At 44.5% G+C, this 21,610-nt stretch overlaps 1 protein-coding gene and 1 long non-coding RNA gene across 5 annotated transcripts in view; one reads left to right on the top strand and one right to left on the bottom strand.

Moving 5' to 3' along the window:
- LOC120799836 (leucine-rich repeat-containing G-protein coupled receptor 5-like) overlaps positions 1-21,610 on the top strand; it is a 47,067-nt gene that overhangs the window by 18,812 nt on the left and 6,645 nt on the right. For 2 of the 4 annotated variants that reach the window (XM_040145254.1, XM_040145282.1), the window contains exons 5-16: positions 3,130-3,345; positions 6,007-6,078; positions 13,025-13,093; positions 13,569-13,640; positions 14,233-14,304; positions 15,616-15,684; positions 16,806-16,877; positions 17,370-17,435; positions 17,707-17,778; positions 19,194-19,265; positions 20,276-20,401; positions 20,952-21,112. In XM_040145254.1, coding sequence (XP_040001188.1) covers positions 3,130-3,345; positions 6,007-6,078; positions 13,025-13,093; positions 13,569-13,640; positions 14,233-14,304; positions 15,616-15,684; positions 16,806-16,877; positions 17,370-17,435; positions 17,707-17,778; positions 19,194-19,265; positions 20,276-20,401; positions 20,952-21,112 — 1,139 coding nt within the window. The remainder of the gene's footprint in view (positions 1-3,129; positions 3,346-6,006; positions 6,079-13,024; positions 13,094-13,568; positions 13,641-14,232; positions 14,305-15,615; positions 15,685-16,805; positions 16,878-17,369; positions 17,436-17,706; positions 17,779-19,193; positions 19,266-20,275; positions 20,402-20,951; positions 21,113-21,610) is intronic. The other 2 variants (XM_040145263.1, XM_040145272.1) reach the window with 2 other exon arrangements.
- On the bottom strand, positions 15,555-17,090 carry LOC120799851. Its single transcript, XR_005708900.1, has 2 exons — positions 16,830-17,090; positions 15,555-15,682 (listed from the first exon to the last, which is right to left on the bottom strand). It is a non-coding gene; the product is annotated as an uncharacterized LOC120799851 (long non-coding RNA).

Raw genomic sequence — 21,610 nt, forward strand, 5'->3', positions numbered from 1 at the left:
ACACACACACACACACACACACACACACTCGTCCTTTTGTCTCATTTACTCTTTGGTGGAAAGGAATCTTTAGCACACAAACACACACACACACATGTGGGCCGGTATATTAATGTATGTAGTCCAGACACGGTGTTCTCTCAGCCTGAAAAAACACAGTAATTATCCTGAAACTGTACCTGTGTGTGTGTGTGTGTGTGTGTGTGTGTGTGTGTGTGTGTGTGTGTGTGTGTGTGTGTGTGTGTGTGTGTGTGTGTGTAGATAAGGGTATAAGAATGGAGATGTCTAAGGTCTCTATCTCTCTCTGCCATTATTCAAAGTCCCATCCTTCTCTCTCACATGAACAGAGGAGGTATTGTTAGGACAGACAGAGAGACAGAGAGACAGAGAGACAGAGAGACAGACAGACAGACAGACAGACAGACAGACAGACAGCTCTCTTTGTAGCCACAGAACATGCATGTTTATGTCGCACAACCTGAAGAAAACCTGTGGGTTTTCCACCAGAACCCAAAAGTGGACCAGAATGAAAAGGAGAGGGAACTGGGTGAACATTATGGATCCTGCTATTCCAATGAAAACGCACAGGTCTAAAACCTGGCGAAGGTGGACCCGAGTCTGGAACTCAAGACTTAGACTGTGTCCACATTAAGCTGCCTAAATTTTGGGTGAGAATGATCCGCATCCAGTTTAATGTTTCCAGGGGGTTTCAGTCTAGAGCTCCGTCCACAGTGAGACACCAGCTCCTCTTCTTCGTCCTTCTTTTCAGTCGGCAGCGCGGCCATCATCTGGTGAGGAGTGAGCCCGACAGCCGGCTGGTGAACTCAACATGGACATAGATGAGTGACAACAGCTCTGCTTTAGGGTCGACTACATGGACGTTTAAAATGACCGATCACGGAGAGTCGTCTTAACCTCAGTGCCACACCAACCCCGTCTCCTAGAAATGACGTTTCTACGCAGCTGAACGACAACAACAGTAAATACGCTTCGCGGGGAACGTAATCTGTGGTTGGAGCGTGTTTAGAGGCGACGTGTTTTTTTTAAACGAATGAAGCTATGTATTTATTAACAGCAGCGGAGTCTCTAGGAGGTGGCCTGGCTGGATGGAGGGCGTACAGAGCGGTACGTCCCGTCTGGGGTTTAGGCAACAAGGTCAGGGGAAGGTCAGGGGACGTCTGTGGACATTTTACTGATACGTTCAGGACCAGCGTGTTTGCGACTTGTCAGAAGCGTATCCTCATTATTTTAACAGGGATCATAATCCGGAGGCAGTTACCACACTTTGCTGTTGCGGTTTAGTTGTTGTTGAGAAACAGGGTTAGTCACGAAGCTCGGTTTCCCCCGTACACGCTAAACTTCAGGCCGAAATTTTATCCTTTACACACTCCATGGGTCGTTTTTCTGGGGGAGAAAAACGCCGTTGTGGCCTGGAGAGAGGCCTGGAACTGAGAGAAAAGGATGTGTTTGACCGGCTCAATGTGGATGGACCTTTAGTTTACTTTAATGCTTCTAATTGGGGCTTTTTTAAGATTGCTATTCCTCCATTTCTTTCTCCTTATCATGGGGCAAACTTCAGCCTCTTCTTTTAATCTTGGTGGCTCTTGCCGGGGCGTTGTTCAGAGAGGCCTTTTTCATGGCTGGTCAGGGAGGGGAGTGTGTGTTGCTTGTGCTGTGTCCCGCTTTGTTGTCTTGCGTCCACTGAGTTTTTAGGATCTTGACGTGGAGCGCAGAAAGAAATCAAATGTGATGTTTAGATCAAAAAATCAGACACGGCAGAATGTTTACCCGTGATCGTTAAACAACAATTTTGTGGTCTCATTAAAAACAACAATCCAGGGAAAATACAGTATTAAAAAATAATTTTCTAGCGATCATGAGAAAATCATCTTAGCGTGGCTGACTACCAAGTGCTGTGGCACTTACCGAAGCACACAATCCTCTCTGCAAATAAGTCTGTGCTCATTAAAATACCTTCGTTTTTCCTAAGAGCTTGTTGGCTGGTCGAGTGGTGCTCGAGGAGCCCGCCTGTCATTCCTCGGCGCTGGTCAAACACTCGATCTCTAATGTTCCTCTCAAAGAGCTTCAAAGTGAAGCGAAGCCGCCGCGTACAACAGCGTTTCAGGGTCCGGAGCTAGAACATTTCCACGAAGCCGAAATTCTCTCGTGCATATGAAAAAAGTGGAGTAGTTTTGATCCCAAGGCTAGGAAGGAATAAGTAATATTGAGCCCAAAATGAAAGTGAAAGATAACATTCAGTGTGATCAGATCAAATTGCAGCTGTTTACACAAAGAAATACTTAAGATCAGAAATCCTTCCGTTGCTGCAGGAGGAGAACAAAGGTTAACAACCCTGTTTTCATTGGTTTACTATCCCCTCACCCAGTGAAACTGGGACTTTTGAATGATCATTGTTTAGTGAGCCTGGTGATATAGGTAGCTGCTCTCCCTTCAGCTTCCAACAGACTGAAATCGCTCTGATCCAACCGTACTCATCAATAGCGGCAATCTGGATCTGATAAAACAACCCACAGAGCCAACGGAGTCAGCAAACAGACCTCAGAGACTCCCGTCGTGTGTTTTAGTCACTTTGGTGAAACTCATCAAATTTAAATTTCAAATTAGCCTAATTATCGTGACCATGATCAAAGGCATCCCGAGGAGCTTCTGACCTCTAGCAGAGGAGCAGCGGAGCAACGCTTTGAAGAGTGGGTCGCCTTTTAATTTGCTTTAATTCACATCCTACCTTCAGCTTTGCATTATTCCACTGACGGACAGTTGGTGGAATATGATTTAAGATCTCCAGAAATGAGCTTTGCAAATGTTTTACGATGAGGGAAATGCACTCAACAGATTTGCTGAGAAGCACTTTTGGTTGTTTTTTCGGTTGCTAATTTATAATAATGATTAATAATTCAGAATCTAAGACAGAAAAAGTGGTTGCACATTACAACAGTGTATGGACCATACAACTACATTACTAAATATATAATATAGTATACTAGTAAGAAGGAAAATCAAATAAATAAAAGAATATATATAAAAAGAGGAATAACGTTTAACAATCGAATGCAATGAGTTCTCTCCACATCCAGAATGTTATTTCTAAGTCTCTCTTTGTTTCCGTAGCCGTCTGGATGCCAATCACATCTCCAGCGTCCCCGTCGGCTGTTTCTCCGGCCTGCGTTCGCTCCGTCACCTGTGGTTGGACGATAACTCTCTGACGGAGGTGCCAGTGGAGGCTCTGAGCGATCTGCCCGCCCTGCAGGCCATGACCCTCGCCCTCAACCTCATCGGCCACGTCCCCGACCACGCTTTCAGCAAGCTGGGCCGCCTGGTGGTGCTGTACGTACCCTCAAACACACTCACGGAGATTTGACGAGCCAGAAATCAAAAATGCCCGGAAAATACGTTTTTTAAGGTTCCAAAAATTAGCCGATCTATCCGACATTAAATCTGCTGGACTTTCAATTTCAGAGAAACTCAGTCAACCAATCAACAAGGCTTCATCTGAGGGATGGGTGAGTTGGTAGGCGACAGAGAGGTCAGAACGCAAGAAACTCTCCTGGCTCTTATTTCATTTGCATCCAAAAAGATGCTTAAAGAGTAGACAAAATTTCACACTAAATTCACATTTTATGAGTTAGTAAATTATGGGTATTGTCACTTTATTGCACTGTTTCTTGATCGTAGTCATTATATTATGAAATTATGAAATGAAACGTCATAATGAATCAAAAACAAACTACTGAAAAAGGGCATTTTCAAGTAAAACTCTTCTACTATCAATCAGAGAGTACAAATAGTAACATGTCTTAATAATGATTATTATGATGATTATTTATGTTGGGCTCCACAGAGTTTAGAGATGAGTCCAGTTTTGTGTCTGCGATGTTCCTCGTTGCCACTGTGCTAAAACGAAATCCAACGTTTAAGTGGAAACTGTAGAAGGATGTAAGAGCTCAGGTGACTCCTGTCAGCTGAGCGCGAACGCTATTAATGATTAAAATGACATCAAACATATCATAATAAAAGAAAGATAAAATATCCTTACAGTGAGCCTAAGTGAGGATACACACCAGCGGTAAAAGCCCAATTTTGTGACAAAGCTGCTGCTCGTGTAATATTTATCAAACTGAAATATTAACTTCAGGCAGGACCCTCCCCAGAACTTTTGACTGGATTTCACCGCCTTGTGTGGTACAGACGAGTGCCGTTTTCTGAGCCACTCATTGAACGAGTATCTTCATAATTTAGAGCAGCACATTTTAAATTTCCTCCCTTCAAATTTTCTGTCTCGACCGAAGCTCCGAACCATCGCACTTTTGATTCATAAAGGCACTAAATTATCTCGCTGTCTCCATATTAAAAGCAAAATCCTCTTCAGTGGGATGCGAGTCGATAATAACTCAACACCTCCGTGAGAGTTATCGCCATTAAATCACGTTGAAACACTTTCAGCTGCTCCGTCGCTTGATTTATGGGTCTCTCTTTAAAGTTTTGTTTGTATAATGGATCTACAAATCACCGCCGAGCGTTTGTCCTCACACAGACTATCCAAGTTTCCTCTTCTGAGCTTCAGCTTTTTTCTTTTGTGCTTTTACTGCTCTATTAACAATTTTTTTGAGGAGGAGGAGGTAGGAAGGAGAGGAAGCCTGACGACATGAAGAGAAAGGACGAGAAGCGGTAGAGGGGGGAGAAGGTGAAGATTAAGAGATGGAGGAAAACAACTATAGGAAAAGAAGGAGAAGCATCACACACCGGCTTCATCCTTCCACCTCTTCCTTTCTTTATGTCTCGTTTTGTGTCGTCTGACTAATCAAATTAGTCTTTATTTTATTATTATTTATTTACCCGATCATCTATAACAGGTCCCTCATCCTGCATCTTGGGGTCCCGGTCTTGACTCTTGAGTCACGTTTTAAGACCTCTGTTGTTTTAGTTTATATTGAGCTCATTTGTTTTAAACTTTAGTTTTATCAAGTTGCTTTAACTTGTTGTGTGTGAGAGAAAACCTCAGAAAAGCTCATTGGCCTAGAGATTAGACCATAGGTTAGCCAGTTGGTTAGCCATGGAATTATGGGTTAGTCGGTTGGTTGATTAGTTGGTAGATTAGCCATTTGGTGACTGGTTTGTCCCGGTAAGTAAATATTAGCCAGGAGTCTGGAGGTTATCCAGTTGGGTAGACACTTAGTCATAATTAAATTTGCCTGGAGGGTCGTCAGCTGTTTAGCCCATGAGTCAGTTAGCTCGTTAGCTAGTGGGTCAGTCGGTGAGTCAGCACTGGTCAGTAGATTAGTTAGCAGGCAGGTTAGCCGGTCAGTTATTCGGTTGGTTACTCAGTGAGTTAGCCAGCAGGTTGGTTGTCAGTAGTAGGACACAGCTGCATCTTAAACTCGAATTTACTCGAGTTTAAATCAACTGATTCACCACATTTGTTCCATTAAACGAACCCAGATTAACATCTGTCAGGTCAAGGGAATTCAAAACATCTGGATTTAAATCTGCTCAAATCAAACCCATAGTTTTCTCCCATTTTTTGGTAATGTTTTTTTTGTGTGTGAGTGTGACTGTGTGTTTGTGCAGACCGTTGCTAGGAGCTGTTGCTCCATTAAGTTTGACTGTGGCAGGGGCTGTCCCTGTCCGTCTGTATTAGCTCCTTAATAACATGCAAAACTCTCTGTGTGTGTGTGTGTGTGTGTGTGTGTGTGTGTGTGTGTGTGTGTGTGTGTGTTTTTGTGTGTGTGTGTGTATGTGTGTGTGTGTGTGTGTGTGTGTGTGTGTGTGTGTGTGTGTGTGTGTGATGGCATTCAGCGCGGCAGCATTGAAGTCTGCTGTCATTTCTTTTGTCCAATCGGCTTGAAGCTAATTTGCATGAAATTACCAAAAGAAAAAAAAACCTTCTTGAGAGGCCCCGGGGCCCCTTTCAGAAAGACACACACACACACACACACACACACACTCTTTGTCTGCTTCATTAGTCCATCAGTCTCTCTCTCTCCACAGGCATCTCAACAACAATAGGATCGTTTCCATGGGAACGAACTGCTTCCACGGACTCCACAGTTTGGAGACGCTGTGAGTTTCTCTGTGTGTGTGTGTGTGTGTGTGTGTGTGTGTGTGTGTGTGTGTGTGTGTGTGTGTGTGTTTTGGGGCGGAGCTGCAGCAGTCAGGGTTGAGTTGGGGTCAGGGTGAAGGGTTAGGAGACGAGAGGGAGGTTTAATTTATACACTTGTGAAGGATCCTTAATGGGACTTTTTAAAAGAACGCGCAGAACTTTCGTGCCTTCTGCCGCGCCCAGAGTCCGGTGAACCGGCGGATATCAGTTTCGTCTCTGTGCCAGGGTGTGGTCAGCCGAGCTTGGCAGGGTTATTTGCACTGCAAATAAACATTTACAAATTACAGACGTACAAATTTACATAATGCATATTTTACTGCTGACCTCATGTCTGCTTTGCGAGTGGGACAACGTGTCTTTTAACTACAATTTGGCAACAGTTGACTTCATGTCCCCTTATTTAGCATTTATTAGCACTGTATCAACATATAACACATGGCTTAAATGGTAAAATTGCATTTTTTTGTTGTTTATTAATGTACATAAATTCTCAACAATTATAAGTTATTCTGTGAAGGCGTATGATATATTATTAATGCTTGATGCTGCGTAATTGACCGTGTAGTGAGATTGTTGTCTCAGCTCAGCTCGACTCAGTCAGGGAGTTTTTTTTCTCTCTAGATTTGTTTATTTAGTTTACTTTCTGAATCGGTCTCAGAGTAATCTCAAAGTCCGTCATTTCGGGAACCAGAGGTAGAGATAAAAAGATGGATATCCGTTTCATTTTGTGCGTCCATTTTTGTCCATTTGGCATAGCTGGAAAGACGCATGGGCAAACTGGTAGCCCAGCTCCATCAAAACAGAAAAAACCGCACATTTCAACAACTCCCAAGTTTATCTGATTTACGTGTATGTTTTTCATTGAGCAAGACAGCGTGGTTTTAGCAGCAGACAGCGTTGGAGCTGTTTGTTGATCGGGACGCTCTACCTATCAGACTTCTGAGAATTACACTTTTTTTTAATTGATCCTGTACTTCGCATGGACTCACGTTCCCCCGTTTTTCTTCGTGGTCGGGACCTGCGATTTCCCCGCTCACGCCGTACGCAGGCAAAGTCGGCCGCGTCCTCGGTGTTGAGAGAAAGTCAACGCTACTTTGTGCAATTCTTTTATGAACAGAAAGTAAGAGGTGAGAAAGAACGACATGGAGCCGCTGATGGATGAGAAATGATGCAGACGTTATGGTCTGGTCTGGTCTCCAGGGAAGTTCAGTGTTGTGTCCCGGCAGTCTCAGCCACAACATGTAAAATCCTGCTCCAATAAAATTAAAACAAGCCCACAGCAGTTTATGACGGATATTTTGACGGCAGCCATGAGGAAAATTAGACCACGGAACTGATCAGAGTGCAGACACGCAAACAAAGTGTCTGTCCTGCCAGAAATCAGTAAGTTTTCATTAAAAGACTAAAACTAGACCTAGATCAAAATCAGCTGCCAAAATGCGCATTTCTTCCACTCATTACCGGCACATCCTGTTGATTTGTTCAACCTTTACATAACCGAGAGGTTTCTTGAGATACATTATCTCTTTTGGGAGACAGACCCGGCCGAAATGCCATCGTAGAGTCACCGAGTTACAGCAATTTCAAAACGAAAACAACAAAATTTAAAACATTCACAAAAGGCATAGAAACAAAGGACCCGAGAGGCATAAAGGGGCAGTGTGACCGTTTCAAAACAGTTTCATTTTTCACATCCTCGATGTGATGTTTAAGTGTCTCATATAAGGTCAGTTTTTCCAAATGAAGTTCGCCTCGCAAATCTTAACAAGCTCATCATTTTTGGTCGAGCTCAGAACAGACTCCGGGGACGCTGATGACTACCCATCTTCAGGTTTTATATATTAAGAGGTCGATCTGGGCTTTGTAGCGAGGCTGGTGGTCCGTACTGAGTCTGTCTTGGCCTCGTCACCCACTCCCTGTAACTGTTGGCCTGGGCTGCCCAGCAAGTCAGCTAGGTGGTCGAAAAATCACAACAACACTCCCAGAAAAAACAAAGCACAACGGCCCCGATCCAACCATTCACTGTATTTTTAGGTAGTGCTGCTTGTGTTGTGAATGGAAAGTTTCTCTTTTATAGGTTTTTTTTTTTTGTCTTCATGGGGACAAACAGTGATGAAACAAGTATTCACAAGCTTTTTGGCTTTAAGCAGAAGTAGCAACAGTACAGAGTAAGAATACTCTGTCACAAGTAAAAGTCCTGAATTCAACATATGACTTCAGCAAAAGTACGTAGCATTACCCGAAAAATGAACTGGCAGTATCGAAGGTAAAGGGGGTCATCGTGCGGCACGGTCCCCGTCGTTGATTTGTTGCTAACGACGCATCAAAGTGCGAGCAGCCTTCAGCGTTGCAGCCGTTCCAGGTTGCAAACTTGTAACTACGTCTTACTCTGTTTGGACGTTAAACCAATAACGCTTCACACCTTCAGCCCACACAGCTGTTATCTCTTATTTTGCCTCATTAGACCTAATCTCAGGGTAATTTGAGCCTGTACAAACTGTGTTGGACTGACACCCCCCCCAATCCTTTTTTTTTTCCTGTTTGTTTTTCCTTTTGTATCTTCTAGGGTGGGGACAAGGCGCTTATTGTTGTCATTAGTACACAGAGTTTGGTGTGATCGCATAATTCCCCCCAATAGCTCCTCTCAACTTAGACCGGACTAGAGGTCTAACCACCCGGAGTGATTGAAAACACCTGTGTGGGTGTGCACAGGCAACGCGACGTGTTAGTATATCTGTCAATTGGATGTCGTGCAGCAAAAAGTAGGAAGATTTCCCCCCCTGATACCTACCTAAGTTACATAACATTGAACTACTAAAGTAAAGTACAGTTACCTCCAGTTGTACTTGAGTAAATGTAAATAGTTACATTCCACCAGTGGGGACAAACCAGATGCTTCTACATTCACCAGTGAGCATGCGATCAAGTTTTTCAGGGAGTTTTTGTGGATATTAACTGGAGTCAGGGCAGATTAACCTGTGTGTGTTTATGTTGGTGTGTGTGTGTGTGTGTGTGTGTGTGTGTGTGTGTGTGTGTATTCTGAGGAATGTGTGTGTGTATAGAAATGTTTCTGTTTTCTCAGTCAACCAGAGAAGCAGGTTTAAACACACACTCACACACACACACAGCCTTCATTTGGAAATACTTCTGTGTGTGTGTTGGACTGGCTCTGTGTGTGGCCCTGGCTGTATGCTAATCATAATTACTATTCCTGCACACACACGCAGACACACACACACGCTCACAGGCACACATGCACACACACACACACACAAGGGCAGCATGTGTTTGTGTGTGTGCTGGGAGGCTGTGTACCTGCTCGATCAGCAATAATAAACCACACCAGAGCCTCATGTTCATCTGAAACTACAAACACAAACAGAGAGAGACGAAGAAAACGGCAATGAAAACAGAAAAAAATAAATTAATACAACCGGCTCAGCTTGGAAGCGAAGGAAAACACAGCAGGGCTCTTTGAAGAACACACACTTACTAACGTCAGTGTCTAGTTCAGCTGTGGTGGTGGCCGAGTCTTGCCCACCTCAGCTTCACCTAAGCCCCGTCCCCTTTTGCCCAAGTTAGGATTTTCTGGTTCCAGTAAGTGACGAAAATGGTGGTGAGCAGAAAACCCAAAATCCAGCTTTCAAAACATTTCTTCAGAAACCTCCGAGGCACCACAAAAATACTGTCTGTGGGCAGCGCGAGCCCTCGAAAGCCACCAGAACTGAGCGTGTCAGGCTGAGACAGCGGAACAACAATGATCAAAGTAGCGACCAAAACACACAATACAACCAGTAAACACATTAAAAGCAGGAGCTTTTGGTTTGGTTTGGTTTGGTTTTTGTCTTTTGTCTATATCATTTAGTGTATGTTATTTGTTTAGGTTTAAATTCTTCTTATTTTATTGGTATCATTATAAATTTTCCACTGTTTTTTATTTCTTTGGTCTCGCGTTTTTTTTTACTCCTTACATTTGAACTGTCTTATATCAGTCGTCTGTGAAACACTTTGAATCCCACTAACCTAGAAAAAGTTACAAAAGGCGCTGTACAAATACAGTTGGAGTCGGAGAGACATTTGTCATGGAGAGCCAAACCTCTCGAGGCCTAAATGGGTTTTCTCATTCATTTCAATTAAACGGTGAATTAGGGGAAGCATCTGGTTCCTTGGTTCTCGTTGTCAAGTTTGCCCCTGATGAGAATCTAACCTAGCTTGATCCCAGACCCCTGATTCATGGCCCACATCTAGTATCGTACCCGCTGACGGCTGTTTCATTTCCACCAGATGGAGAAATGATCGTCCAATCGGAACTTAGTAGGCGAGATTAAGAACAGGGCCACATTCTTGCCCAGCTAGCTATCTACCTGTTGACATTCAATGAAAAATAGCGAAACAAAAATGGCAACAAGTGTGGAACTGCAGATGCTGTAAGTTGACTTAGAAAAACCACTGCTCAGTGAAATTTTAACATCTGTTTGATCGACTGAAAATTGCAGACACTGGCAGGACAGATACAGCACAGACTTTCTACCAAATGGTTTAGGGCAAACCAAAAATAACTGCTTCTCCCAAAACAGAATCGGGTAACGTGAGCACAACGTGAGACTGAACGACTGAAGCGAAATTAAATGTCAGTTCAGTCTGATCATCGGAACAAACGCAGGAGTTTCCTGGATATGTTAATCATAGTAAACATGCTATGGCCGTCAGTTAGAAATGTTTTCCTGTGCTACTGACGAATCTCATTTTACGATCAGTGTCGTAGGTGGACTGGCTCTAAACACTACGGCTCCCATGACCCTTTAGGACAGTTATAGGAAAAACCTCAGCTGCAAAACTAGAGTTCTAGCCTGGAGCCTGAGCCCATTCTTGACTATGCAACACTAGTATAACGAAACATAGCGTTAGTCAACTGATCAAGGTCCACTCATTAGTTTTTTCCAGGGCTCTAAAGAGCATCTCAAGGCCCCTCGTTAGCAAATGGAGTTTGCTCAGTTGTCCTTTTGATCGGAGCCAGTTCAAGGAGGTCGCCAAAGACCATCCTCAAGCGACGACGGGTGTTACCGTCCTCTTCATATACACTCAATGGCCAGTGAAGGCCATGCGATGCAGCTGAGAGCTCCAGAAAAAGCTAAAAAGCAGCCTTTGAGTCAGGTGTTTCAGAACATGTACCTTCTGCAAACTGAAAAACAAAGCACTTCACCGTTATCGCTAACCTGGTCCAAAGTGATCCAAAAGGGACTTGATCCAGTTTGCTAGATTTATCTACAAATCTCAGTTTCTAACTTCAATTCACCAGTAGCTCCCTAAAGGGACGTTTCTCGGGACAATGCAGCTCCTCTTGTACCTTGAGTTCGTATCGATAATTCAACTGGGAGAGTGTCTTGTCCATCCACTCGCCTGATATTGTCTACGCGAGAACTTGACAGGGCTGTTGCTGCCCGGTGTAACGCCACCCGTTGACTCATGCCCTGTTGAACCTAATCCACGCATTCAATTTCCAATACGACGTGATGATTTAGTAAGATGTTTCAGAATACGTCTGGATCTCCCACGAACCCCCAAACTGGCCAAATCAGAAACCTCTTACCCAGCTCTCATCCAATCACAGCCTCCCGTCAATAATGGCTTAGGAAAGCAGAAAGCGTAGCAGCTATTGTTGTTACAAGTCATCCTCTGGACACACACATGTACTCACACGCTCAGAACCAGACTGAAGCAATTTCAATTTAATAGTACTTTCACAATGTGGCAGTTTCATTCCACACGGTGTATTTGTGTGTGTGTGTGTGTGTGTGTGTGCGTGCGCGCGTGTGTATAATAGCCACCTGCATCCCAGAGATGGATGAGAGGAACTAATTGAAGCCATGTGTGGACTCGAAGAATGCTCTAGTCTCTACTGGTGATGAAAGGAAGAGGAGAAAAACAAGGAGGCACAGTTAAATGTTTCTTTAATAAACTTAAAACATGGGGGGAAAAAAAAGATGAAGTTAAACGTCAAGCTCGAAACACAAACATTAAATGAAACATTTTCCCAGTCTTAAGCTGAAATTCCCACAGCGTTGTAGAGCTGGCCTTCCCAGTGCACAGCTGACATTCCCAATACATCGCTGTTTTACCAGTCTAGAACTGCTAGTCCCAGTACAAGACTTAGCATTCCCAGTCTTAAAGCTGACATAAACTGGTCTTGAGGCAACCATTCCCAGTACGTATCTTACGATTCCCGGTATAGTGCTGGTAGTCCCAGTCTAGAGGTTTTATTATTCTCAGTCGTGTGTGTGTGTGTGTGTGTGTGTGTGTGTGTGTGTGTGTGTGTGTGTGTGTGTGTGTGCATGCATGCGCCACTGAGAGAACATACAGCGGCTTCAGAAAGTATGCAGACCCCTCCCTCTGTTCCCACTTTATTGTGTTGCAGATTAAATAGATAAAATGGCCATTTTTGCTTATCAAAGACACACACCTGTGTGTGTATATAAGGTCCCACAATTCACACTACATGTCAGGACAAAAACCCCGAACCATGAAGTCCAAGGAGCTCTCTGTAGGCCTCCGTGATAAAAACCCAGATCTGGCGAGGCACAGGCATCAGGGCAAGTATTAAACCGCTTCCAAAGCGCAGAGTGTTCCCAGGAGCAAAGTGGCCTCAATGAGAGATTTCAGTTTTTGATTTTTAATACATTTGGAAAAAGAAATCTCAAAAACATGTTTTTCACTTTGTCATTATGGGTCAGTGAGTGTAGATGGATGGGCGAAGAGTCAACTTTTCCCACTTCAAGTCAAATCTACAACACGATAAAGTGTGCAGGAGGTAAAGGGGTCTGAATACTTTCTGTATTTACCATGTTGCTGTAAGTTTCTCGTCTCTCACAACCTCTCTCCCTCTCTCCCTCTCTCTCTTTCTGTCAGGGATTTGAACTACAACAGCCTGGTCGAGTTTCCCACGGCCATCCGCTCGCTCGGTCACCTCAAAGAGCTGTGAGTCAAGATCCGTTTGTGTGTGTTTGATTGAGAAACATCTCGGACAGCCACCGCGAATCCCCCAAGCAGGACTTAGAGAGCTCCCAAAATCTGCAGACTTGTTCACCACCTTTCCCTGCTGTAGACATGACGCTCTCAAAAGAGAAATCATTTCAATCGCCCACTCGTCAGTTTCGACGTCAAAAGGCGCTCTTGAGAAGTTTCAGGATACGTGGGGATCGGTCCTCTTAAGGCTTTTCGTCCTGGCGGGTTTCTGAAAGAAGCACAACATGAGTAAATGAGAATGAAATTCCCCTGAGACGCTGAAGCTGATGTCAGGTAGAAGCCGGGAGGAGGAAATCTGACTAGTTTTCACTGAGGGAAGAAGGAAGCACCCTCGAGCAGAGAAGGGAGTTCACCAGTAAGGATGAAAGGAAGCTTGTGGGGGATGGAGGAAGGAGGGAAACTAATCTCTATTCTGTTTCCTGTTTAGCGGTTTCCATAGCAACAACATCCAGTCTATCCCAGAGCACGCCTTCACTGGGAACCCGTCGCTGATCACCATGTAGGTACCACCGACTCTGAAAAACAAATCCCGACTCAAGGGCCACTTACTAGCTTTCTAAAGGAGCTTTCAGCTGTAATGAGCCAGGCTACTAAGAACACTGATGAACACCGCATGACATGGGTAAAGGCTCAGGAAAGAAAGCTTGTAAGTGGACCTTGAGTTGGGATCAAGGCTCAAGAATAAATGTCAGGCTCACGCTTCCATTATTTTACTATTTTTTGTTATATTTTTATATCGTCTTGTGTCATCGCTTCTATGTGAAACACTCTTGAGTCGGCCCTGATTTTTGAAAAGTGCTGTTAACCGTAAACCCGGTTTTTGCCCCAATGTCTCGAGTTGGGAAGAGAGGGTGGGAAATCATACTTCAGTAAATTAAAAGTGAAGTCGACAAATTGAGGAATCATTTGAGCTTGGAAACGGGATGTTTTCCCACCAGTCAGGCTAAATTTGGAACGAACAGACATTACGTGAACACCTTTTTAGACAATCGTCGCTCATCCTATTGTCGTGTGCTTCTCTGGTTGAGCCCGAGACGGTAATGCCTTTTTTTTTTTTTTTTGGCTTTGTGTGTCCGTGTGTGTTTCTGCAGATTTTTCTACGACAATCCGATCCAGTCCGTCGGACGCTCGGCCTTTCAGAACCTACCGGAGCTTCGCACACTGTGAGTGACACGCGCGCGTTCGGCAAACACGCGCTGGACATGTATGTGAAGTGACAGACGATTCATCGACATGCCTTTTTTTTTTTTTTTTTAATGAAAAATCTGAATTTGAACGAGGGCAACTTTCAAATCGACAGCGCCCAGGATTCTTATGAGGCTAAAGCCTGCGTCCGTAACAACCTCAGACTGAGCCACCATTAGTTTCGCCAACTACTTCATGTTAAAGTTGACTGAACTGTATGAATTATTTAAACTTGGCCAGAGACGGTTTCCTCCAGTAAAAACATCACTGTTTATTATTTTGATGTTTGGAAGGAAAGACGGAGGACTGTGTCTCTATGCTGCCAAAAAGGCCTTTCTCTATATACAGAGCCGAGGAAACGTTTTATTAGACACTAAAAATAAAGTGAGGACGCTTTCAAAAATAAAGCCATGAATAGTTTTTATTTCTCAGTGAACTTCATCCAAACTGCAGTAAAGAGAAAAAAAACCTGAATCGGATCAGGATTAGCTGAGACCCCCCTTTTCCCTTAAATCAGCATCGGTTCTCCTCGATCCACCTGCGCACAGTTTTCCGGGTTCTCGGCAGGCAGGTCGTTCCAGCATCTTGGAGAACCCGCCCTCAGTCCTTCTGCGGATTCAGTCCGTCTCAGTGTCTCCTGTCTCTTCACGCGGTCCCAGACCGACTCCGTGGTGCCGGGCTCGGGTCTCTTTGGGGTCCGGACCATCTGCTGCAGGACTCCTTGTTCTCCTGGTCTCTGCAGACGGCTCTTTACGACTCTGGCTGTGCGTTTGGACCCGTTGTCCTGCTGCAGGACGAATCTGGAACCGATCATCTGAAGTGCTTAAAACTTTTGCACACAACTGTAAATGATCTGGCTCGTTGCTTGTTGCCAGGTTCCAATTTTATCCCCTTAAACCTGAAGTTTACTGAGCTGCTAACTCCTTAACAGGCATTTATATTACCGAGGCTTATATTTTTTCACAAGCATTTTGATCATGTCCTTGAAATTTTGTTGTTTTTTTTTTACTCTGTTATTAATTTGCAAATTAAAAAACAAAAACATTATCACTAAACACGTAATAGTGATGGAATTTCAGCATCACCACCAACACATCCACAGTATTTCCGAGCTCCCCTCCACTCAGAATAAAACTACAAGTCGGGCCGGCTGAGGAATTAACTGTTGTCTCATTAAATCAGACGCCGATCACTCAAAGAATGTGACACACAGACTGAGTCTTCCCTGTTTCCTCGGCGTAAATTTGCTTCCTTCGGCTTCACCCAAACCCAAACTGTTTCTCTCTCAGCTCGCTGAACGGGGCGGCGGATCTCACCGAGTTTCCAGATCTGACAGGAACCAAGAGCTTGGAGAGCCTGTAAGACCCACACACACACACACACACACACACACACACACACACACACACACACAGGAATGTTTCATATCTGAGTGGGTTTGCTGTCGTAGCCGACATTAGTGTGTGTGTGTGTTTTGAGAGCCGGACCTCAAATCAAACTACTGTTATTAATATGCTGCAGTTATTGTTATTCTATCTGACAGAACTCGGGCCTGGTATTAAAACCCTCCTCTCTGTCTCCTTGTTGTGACCCAGTTTTCCAAGTCATAATAAACACCTTCACGATGTTTATTTTCTCCTGTTTTTTCCGTTTTCAACTCATTTCTGAAAGCAGCGTGTGTGTTTTAAGAGGAACCTCACGCTGAACCGGTAGGTGGAAATAGAGACTCCAACGAAACAAACCGTCACACATTCTTCAACTCTGCTTTTTAAACCACCCCCCCCAGTGTGAACATCCTGTTTCAGCAGGACATCAAATGAAGTCAAATTTGACCGGACTGTAACATATGTAACGATTAAATCTTTTGTTCAGCATTCTCAAGTCATTAGTCCGCGGAAATACACCTGTAATGCACCGGAGGGCATCATAATGCTCCTTAAAATCACCCGAACGCACCATAGCACAACCTAACACAACTTTGGTGCACAGAAACACATCAAAATCCCTCTTAAAGTGCTCCTGAACGCACCATAAGGCTTCTTAAATGCTCCTGAGCACCACAACAGTATTATTAAATACACCTCCAGTGCCCCTGAACACGCCGTAGGACAATCTGTTACCCTTCTGTGCACCTGAACACACCACAATGCATCTAAATACATAAGAAATTAGAATTTGCCTTTGACGCGTCTGAACACGTCATTTGCACACACTTTTTAAATGTTTCTGAAGCCCCCCCATAATGTTTTTTCAATGTTCCTAAACGCACCATAGCACAACCTATTACACCTAATACACCTCTGATGCACCTGAACACACCACAGTGTGCCTCGTTATCGATCTGTAGTGGTAGGACATGAGACGTAGAAGAGCTGCAAACCCAAACGGATCTAACGTGTTTCTTTGTGTGCGTGTGTGTGTGTGTGTGTGTGTGTATTTGTATGCGTGTGTGCGTGCGTGTGTGCGCGTGTGCGTGTAGGACTATCACGGGAGCTCGGATCACCTCTCTGCCCGGCTCAGTGTGCGAGCGGCTCCCGAACCTGCAGCTGCTGTGAGTCCCAATACAAACCCGCATCCGCATCGACGGACTCGTTGACAGCCGTCACTTGTCCTCCGTGTAACGCCGCGTGCGAGCAGGGGGAACGCTCGTTTTATCGGACTTGTGTGTGAGCGAGCGGCGGACGGGTCCTGTGTCCGCCAGAACCTTCATCCTACCGTTGTTATTGAGGCAATAAATAGTTCAGGGAAGAGAAATAAACCATTTAGATTTCAAATGTTTCAAATAGGGACATAGATGATAGAGAGAGAGAGACAGAGAGAGAGAGAGAGAGATGGATAGATAGATAGATGATAAATAGATAGATAGAGAATTAGAGAGTTAGAGGGGTAAATAGATAGAGAGGTAGATAGATAGATGGATGGATAGATAGATAGAGAGGTAGGTAGATTTTATATCGTGCTCCTGTTAACGTTCTGCTCTGTGATGCGTTCAGGGTGCTTTCGACTTAACAGAGACGCCAACTGAAACTTCTTCTCCCAACAGTGATCTCTCCTATAATCAGATCCAGACTCTTCCCAGCTTCTCCGGTTGCGAAAGCATCCAGAAGATGTGAGTTGTACTTTTTAGATTCTACTACACAGTCGACTCTTCTGACCTGTAAAGCTTTTAACTCTCAGCTATGCGATCTGCTTCACAGTCACTGCCTCTTAAAAGTTACCATGCCAGCCAATCAAGTACGGCCAGCTGTGCACTATGGGAATAATTAGTAGCACTGTAGTCCAATCACTCAGGAAAAAAACTGTCTTTGTTGTAAAACCGATTGATAAAGGAGATGTAATGGAAATATCGGGGTCACTGTGTGTGTGTGTGTGTGTTTCAGTGATCTGCACCATAACGAGATAGAGGAACTGAAGGAGAACACCTTCCACGGTCTGATGTCTCTGTGCTCTCTGTAAGCGCGCGCACACACACACACACACACACACACACACACACACACACACACACAGGTTTAATCATCCTGTGCCCTCTTTAAATAGTTCAGAATGGAAACACACTCACAGATCCAGGTGGTCTGCTTGTTGACGGGACAGGTATGACGCCATAGTCTGGCGCCAAGTCAGGAATCTACGCTGGAAAACGACGACTGATGCTGCTACTGCTAATAACAGTAATACAGGAATTACAGAGACAGATGTGTCGTTAGATAGAGCTGGGAAAGGGAGAAAAGATATTTATTTTCCATTGGGAAAGCTGACGTCATCTCCCCATTTCCAAAAACTCATATCAGTGAGTCCTCGAAAGCTCTGCCAGCTTTACATGGTAGCGTGGAAAAAAGGACTAAAGATATTTGAAAGCCGTGGAAAAAATGCGTGACCTGTGAAATTCATGTTTCCAAACATGAAAATATGTGAAATGCTGCGTCACTCCGCATCAGTTAACGTATCAAAAGTAAAAGCACTTGTTTGGTTGCTTAAATTTGACATGAAAGTTTGAAAACTTTGTCTCAAAAGCCTTGAAAAGAAGGAAAGACGAGCTACTTCATCGGTGTTTTATTCAGATTTCTCCATCATTAGAAACACACAGCACGGGTCCCGTCAGCGATTTATGAATTCTGACTGTGAGAAGTCTTTTAATTGGTTTTCTTTATTTTCTGGGCTCTCAGTGATGTGTTTGAGGAAGTGCACGAAGCCTTCCTGATGAGGCTTACGCGGACGTTTTGTGCCTCTCCACGCTCACGCGGGCTGGACAGAGATGAATGCATGACACATGTCGTCTTGAATATACACATGTATGAAAGGTGTGTAATAAACTCTTGATGGATATGAATTCAAGAGGGCCGCAGCCCACGCTCCCCTTACGATGGATGGAGCTGCACGCGTTTCTCAGCCATCTTTCCACTCTATGCCGATGAGTCCTTGATACTCAGAAGGGGAATTTTGAGTGTTTTATCCCTTTAACTTTAACACCAGCGTCCGAATAACAGCTCAGTTCACAATAAAAAAATTAGAGCATTGATATTAAAGCATGGAGTGTTTTTCTTCCAGCACTACTACAGTCATGCCTCTGTGAACATTACGACTAATTCTCTTATCGTATTATAGGAGTAAGAGTATTACACACACACTTCTTCTCAGTCTGGGATTAGAAACAAAAGACCGGCTGTTACACGAGGACCCGGGCTGCTTTCGATTTGATCCAGCAGCTCAGCTCCCAGAGGTTACTAGAGGATCGGATTAACTAAACTAAACGCGCTGGCTGAAATGTGTCCACTCGGGATGGGTGTCGTAGCATTTCATTGAAATAGGAGGCCGGTGATTGGATGCCTTAATGTCTCTCTCTGTCTCTCTGTCTCCGTCTCTGTAGCGATTTGTCGTGGAACAGGTTGTCGTCAGTGAAGCCGAACTCTTTCTCTGCTCTGCCCGCTCTGACCAAACTGTGAGTAGCCGGACGAATTCACCGAAACAACCTGTCGTCTGAAAAATGTCCCCACTGGTTTTAGGCTGGATCTACCACCAGAGGTCCCTGAAGGTCCCCGGTTCACTGCACGTCAGCCGGTTGTGGTCATTTTAGGGAATCTTGTGCCGTTAAAGGGAAATATCTTGGAAGGCTGGTCCATCGTTATCGCCTGATCGTGCTGTGGTGCCCGTTTCACCGTACACCAAGTTAAAAGACCATTTTTACTGAAAACTAATGAGTGAAAAGTGCTGTTGTGGTCACACCGGCCTTAGATCTACCAACAGAGTGTAAAACGAAAACGGTGACGCCAAACAAAACCCCGATACCGCGACATTTAAAAGTCTTGTTTGGGTTTTCAGTCATTTCATCTCATTCCTTTTCGACAGGTTTAAGAAACTCGTGAATTACGTAGGTTGGATTTCACAGCTGTCAGATTAGGTAATTAGGGGAAATATTGGGTGAATTCAGAGAAAACGGTCGAGGTTTTGTTCAGGAACACAGTGATTTTACAAAATGCAAAATAGCATCTTAACCCCTCAGTGGATACAAAGGTTGAGTCTCCATTTTTCAGCACAAAATTCTGCACTCGTTGCCATTTTGAAAGGTTTCTCGTGATGTTTAGTGTTTTGCGTTTAAGGTCTTTTTTTAATCCATTAAGAGCAGATATTACTGTATATGAGGCATCACACACAAGGTTCACTGACGCTGGCGTATAAAGGCGACATGGGGATCTTTGTTTCATGTCATCCGCCATCTCTCTCCCGTCACCTTTCCTGTCTCTCTCTTGATTGTATTTCGTATTTTGTTGGACTTGTACTGAAAATCTTAGAAAAGGTCACGGTCATGATATTGGAAATAATTTAGTCATGGAAATTCCTGGAAAAATCCTGGAATTTCACACCAGGATGGTCGTAGATGAAACGTGTGAACGACTGAATGCGAACGCATCGCTTCTCCTTTTTTTTTTTAATCTCTCCCTCTCTCCACAGTGACCTGTCGTCCAATCAACTGTCCTCTCTGCCTCTGATTGGTCTGCAGAGTTTAACTCACCTGCGATTGGCTGGAAACGACCAGCTGATGGAGCTAATACCTCGAGAGGACCTGCCCCGAGTCAGGTAAACACACTCACACGATGCTGGACCTCCAACATGGCTGCTGTGGTGGGGGTGTGTGTGTGTGTGTGTGGGGGGGGGTTACATCACTGACGACCCTGTTGTCCTGCTCAGAGTTGAAACTGAAGCCGAGACAGACGTCACGGGTCGTCCCACCCTCACCCCGCGATTATAGTGGTGACATAACGTCCTCACTCATTGTTAGTTCACAGCAGTGGTCCAAACACCTTTCATCCAGCCAATAAAAAAACAGGATACGCCCCCCCCCCCATCCCCTTTTCACCTGGGGGGTAAATTACACCAGTAATCTAAACACTGCCGGTGTGATTTAGCGGAATTTCCCTTTAACTGGAAGAGGTTTGAATTTATAGCCACAGTATTTAGATGTCTCTCTCTCTCTCTCACACACACACAGTCCTCAATTCTAATTTGTCTCCTTTTTGTGTGTCTGAAAGCATTTAAAGGGACATTCCGCCGAACAGCAGGTGTAATAAAGCTGATTTATCTGAGCGTGTTCGAACATCACTCACTTTGTGTGCGTTTGTGCGTTCAGGGTGATGGAGCTTCCTTACGCCTTCCAGTGCTGTGCCTTCGTCTCCTGTGAGAGGAGAGGAGGAGGAGGAGGAGGAGGAGGGGGAGGAGCGGGAGGAGGAGGAGGTTTGTCCTGGGAGCGGGAGGAGGCGGCGGACTTCCCGGGGAGAGACACGAGCCAAGGTGAACTGTGACACCCAATGTACCAATACATCTCAACAGGATTACAGCAGCGCTCAGACTGAAAATAGTAGTGCGTTAAAAAGGGGGGCCACAACAGTTATGGAGCATAAATTTCACACTCATAGTTCAGGAAGTCAAATAAATCACTAATGGCAGTAAATACGCTGCACTAGAGATTAAACAGGGAGTAATTTTGGGCACTTCAGACTTTGGATCCTATGAGAGGCCCTTACAGGCTGCAGGGCTCCTTAAACCTCAACTCAAAACACCAGCTCTATGATTCAGTTCTTCCTAAACCCACAACAAATACGACAGTTCATTGTGAATTAAAGCTGAGAAAGATTCAACTCTGCATAACCGGGTTGAGACAACCAATCTCAGCCGGTTTAAAAGAGCTTTCAAACAAAATGGAGGAAAAGCGGGCAGTCGGCGGCTGAGAGGGAAGGGCCGTTTAAATCAAAAGGGTTCATCCTCTGGGAGACAGGAACGCGCTCAGTA

This window comes from Xiphias gladius, chromosome 2 (assembly GCF_016859285.1).
Source record: "Xiphias gladius isolate SHS-SW01 ecotype Sanya breed wild chromosome 2, ASM1685928v1, whole genome shotgun sequence".
NCBI classification, from domain to species: Eukaryota; Metazoa; Chordata; class Actinopteri; order Istiophoriformes; family Xiphiidae; genus Xiphias; species Xiphias gladius.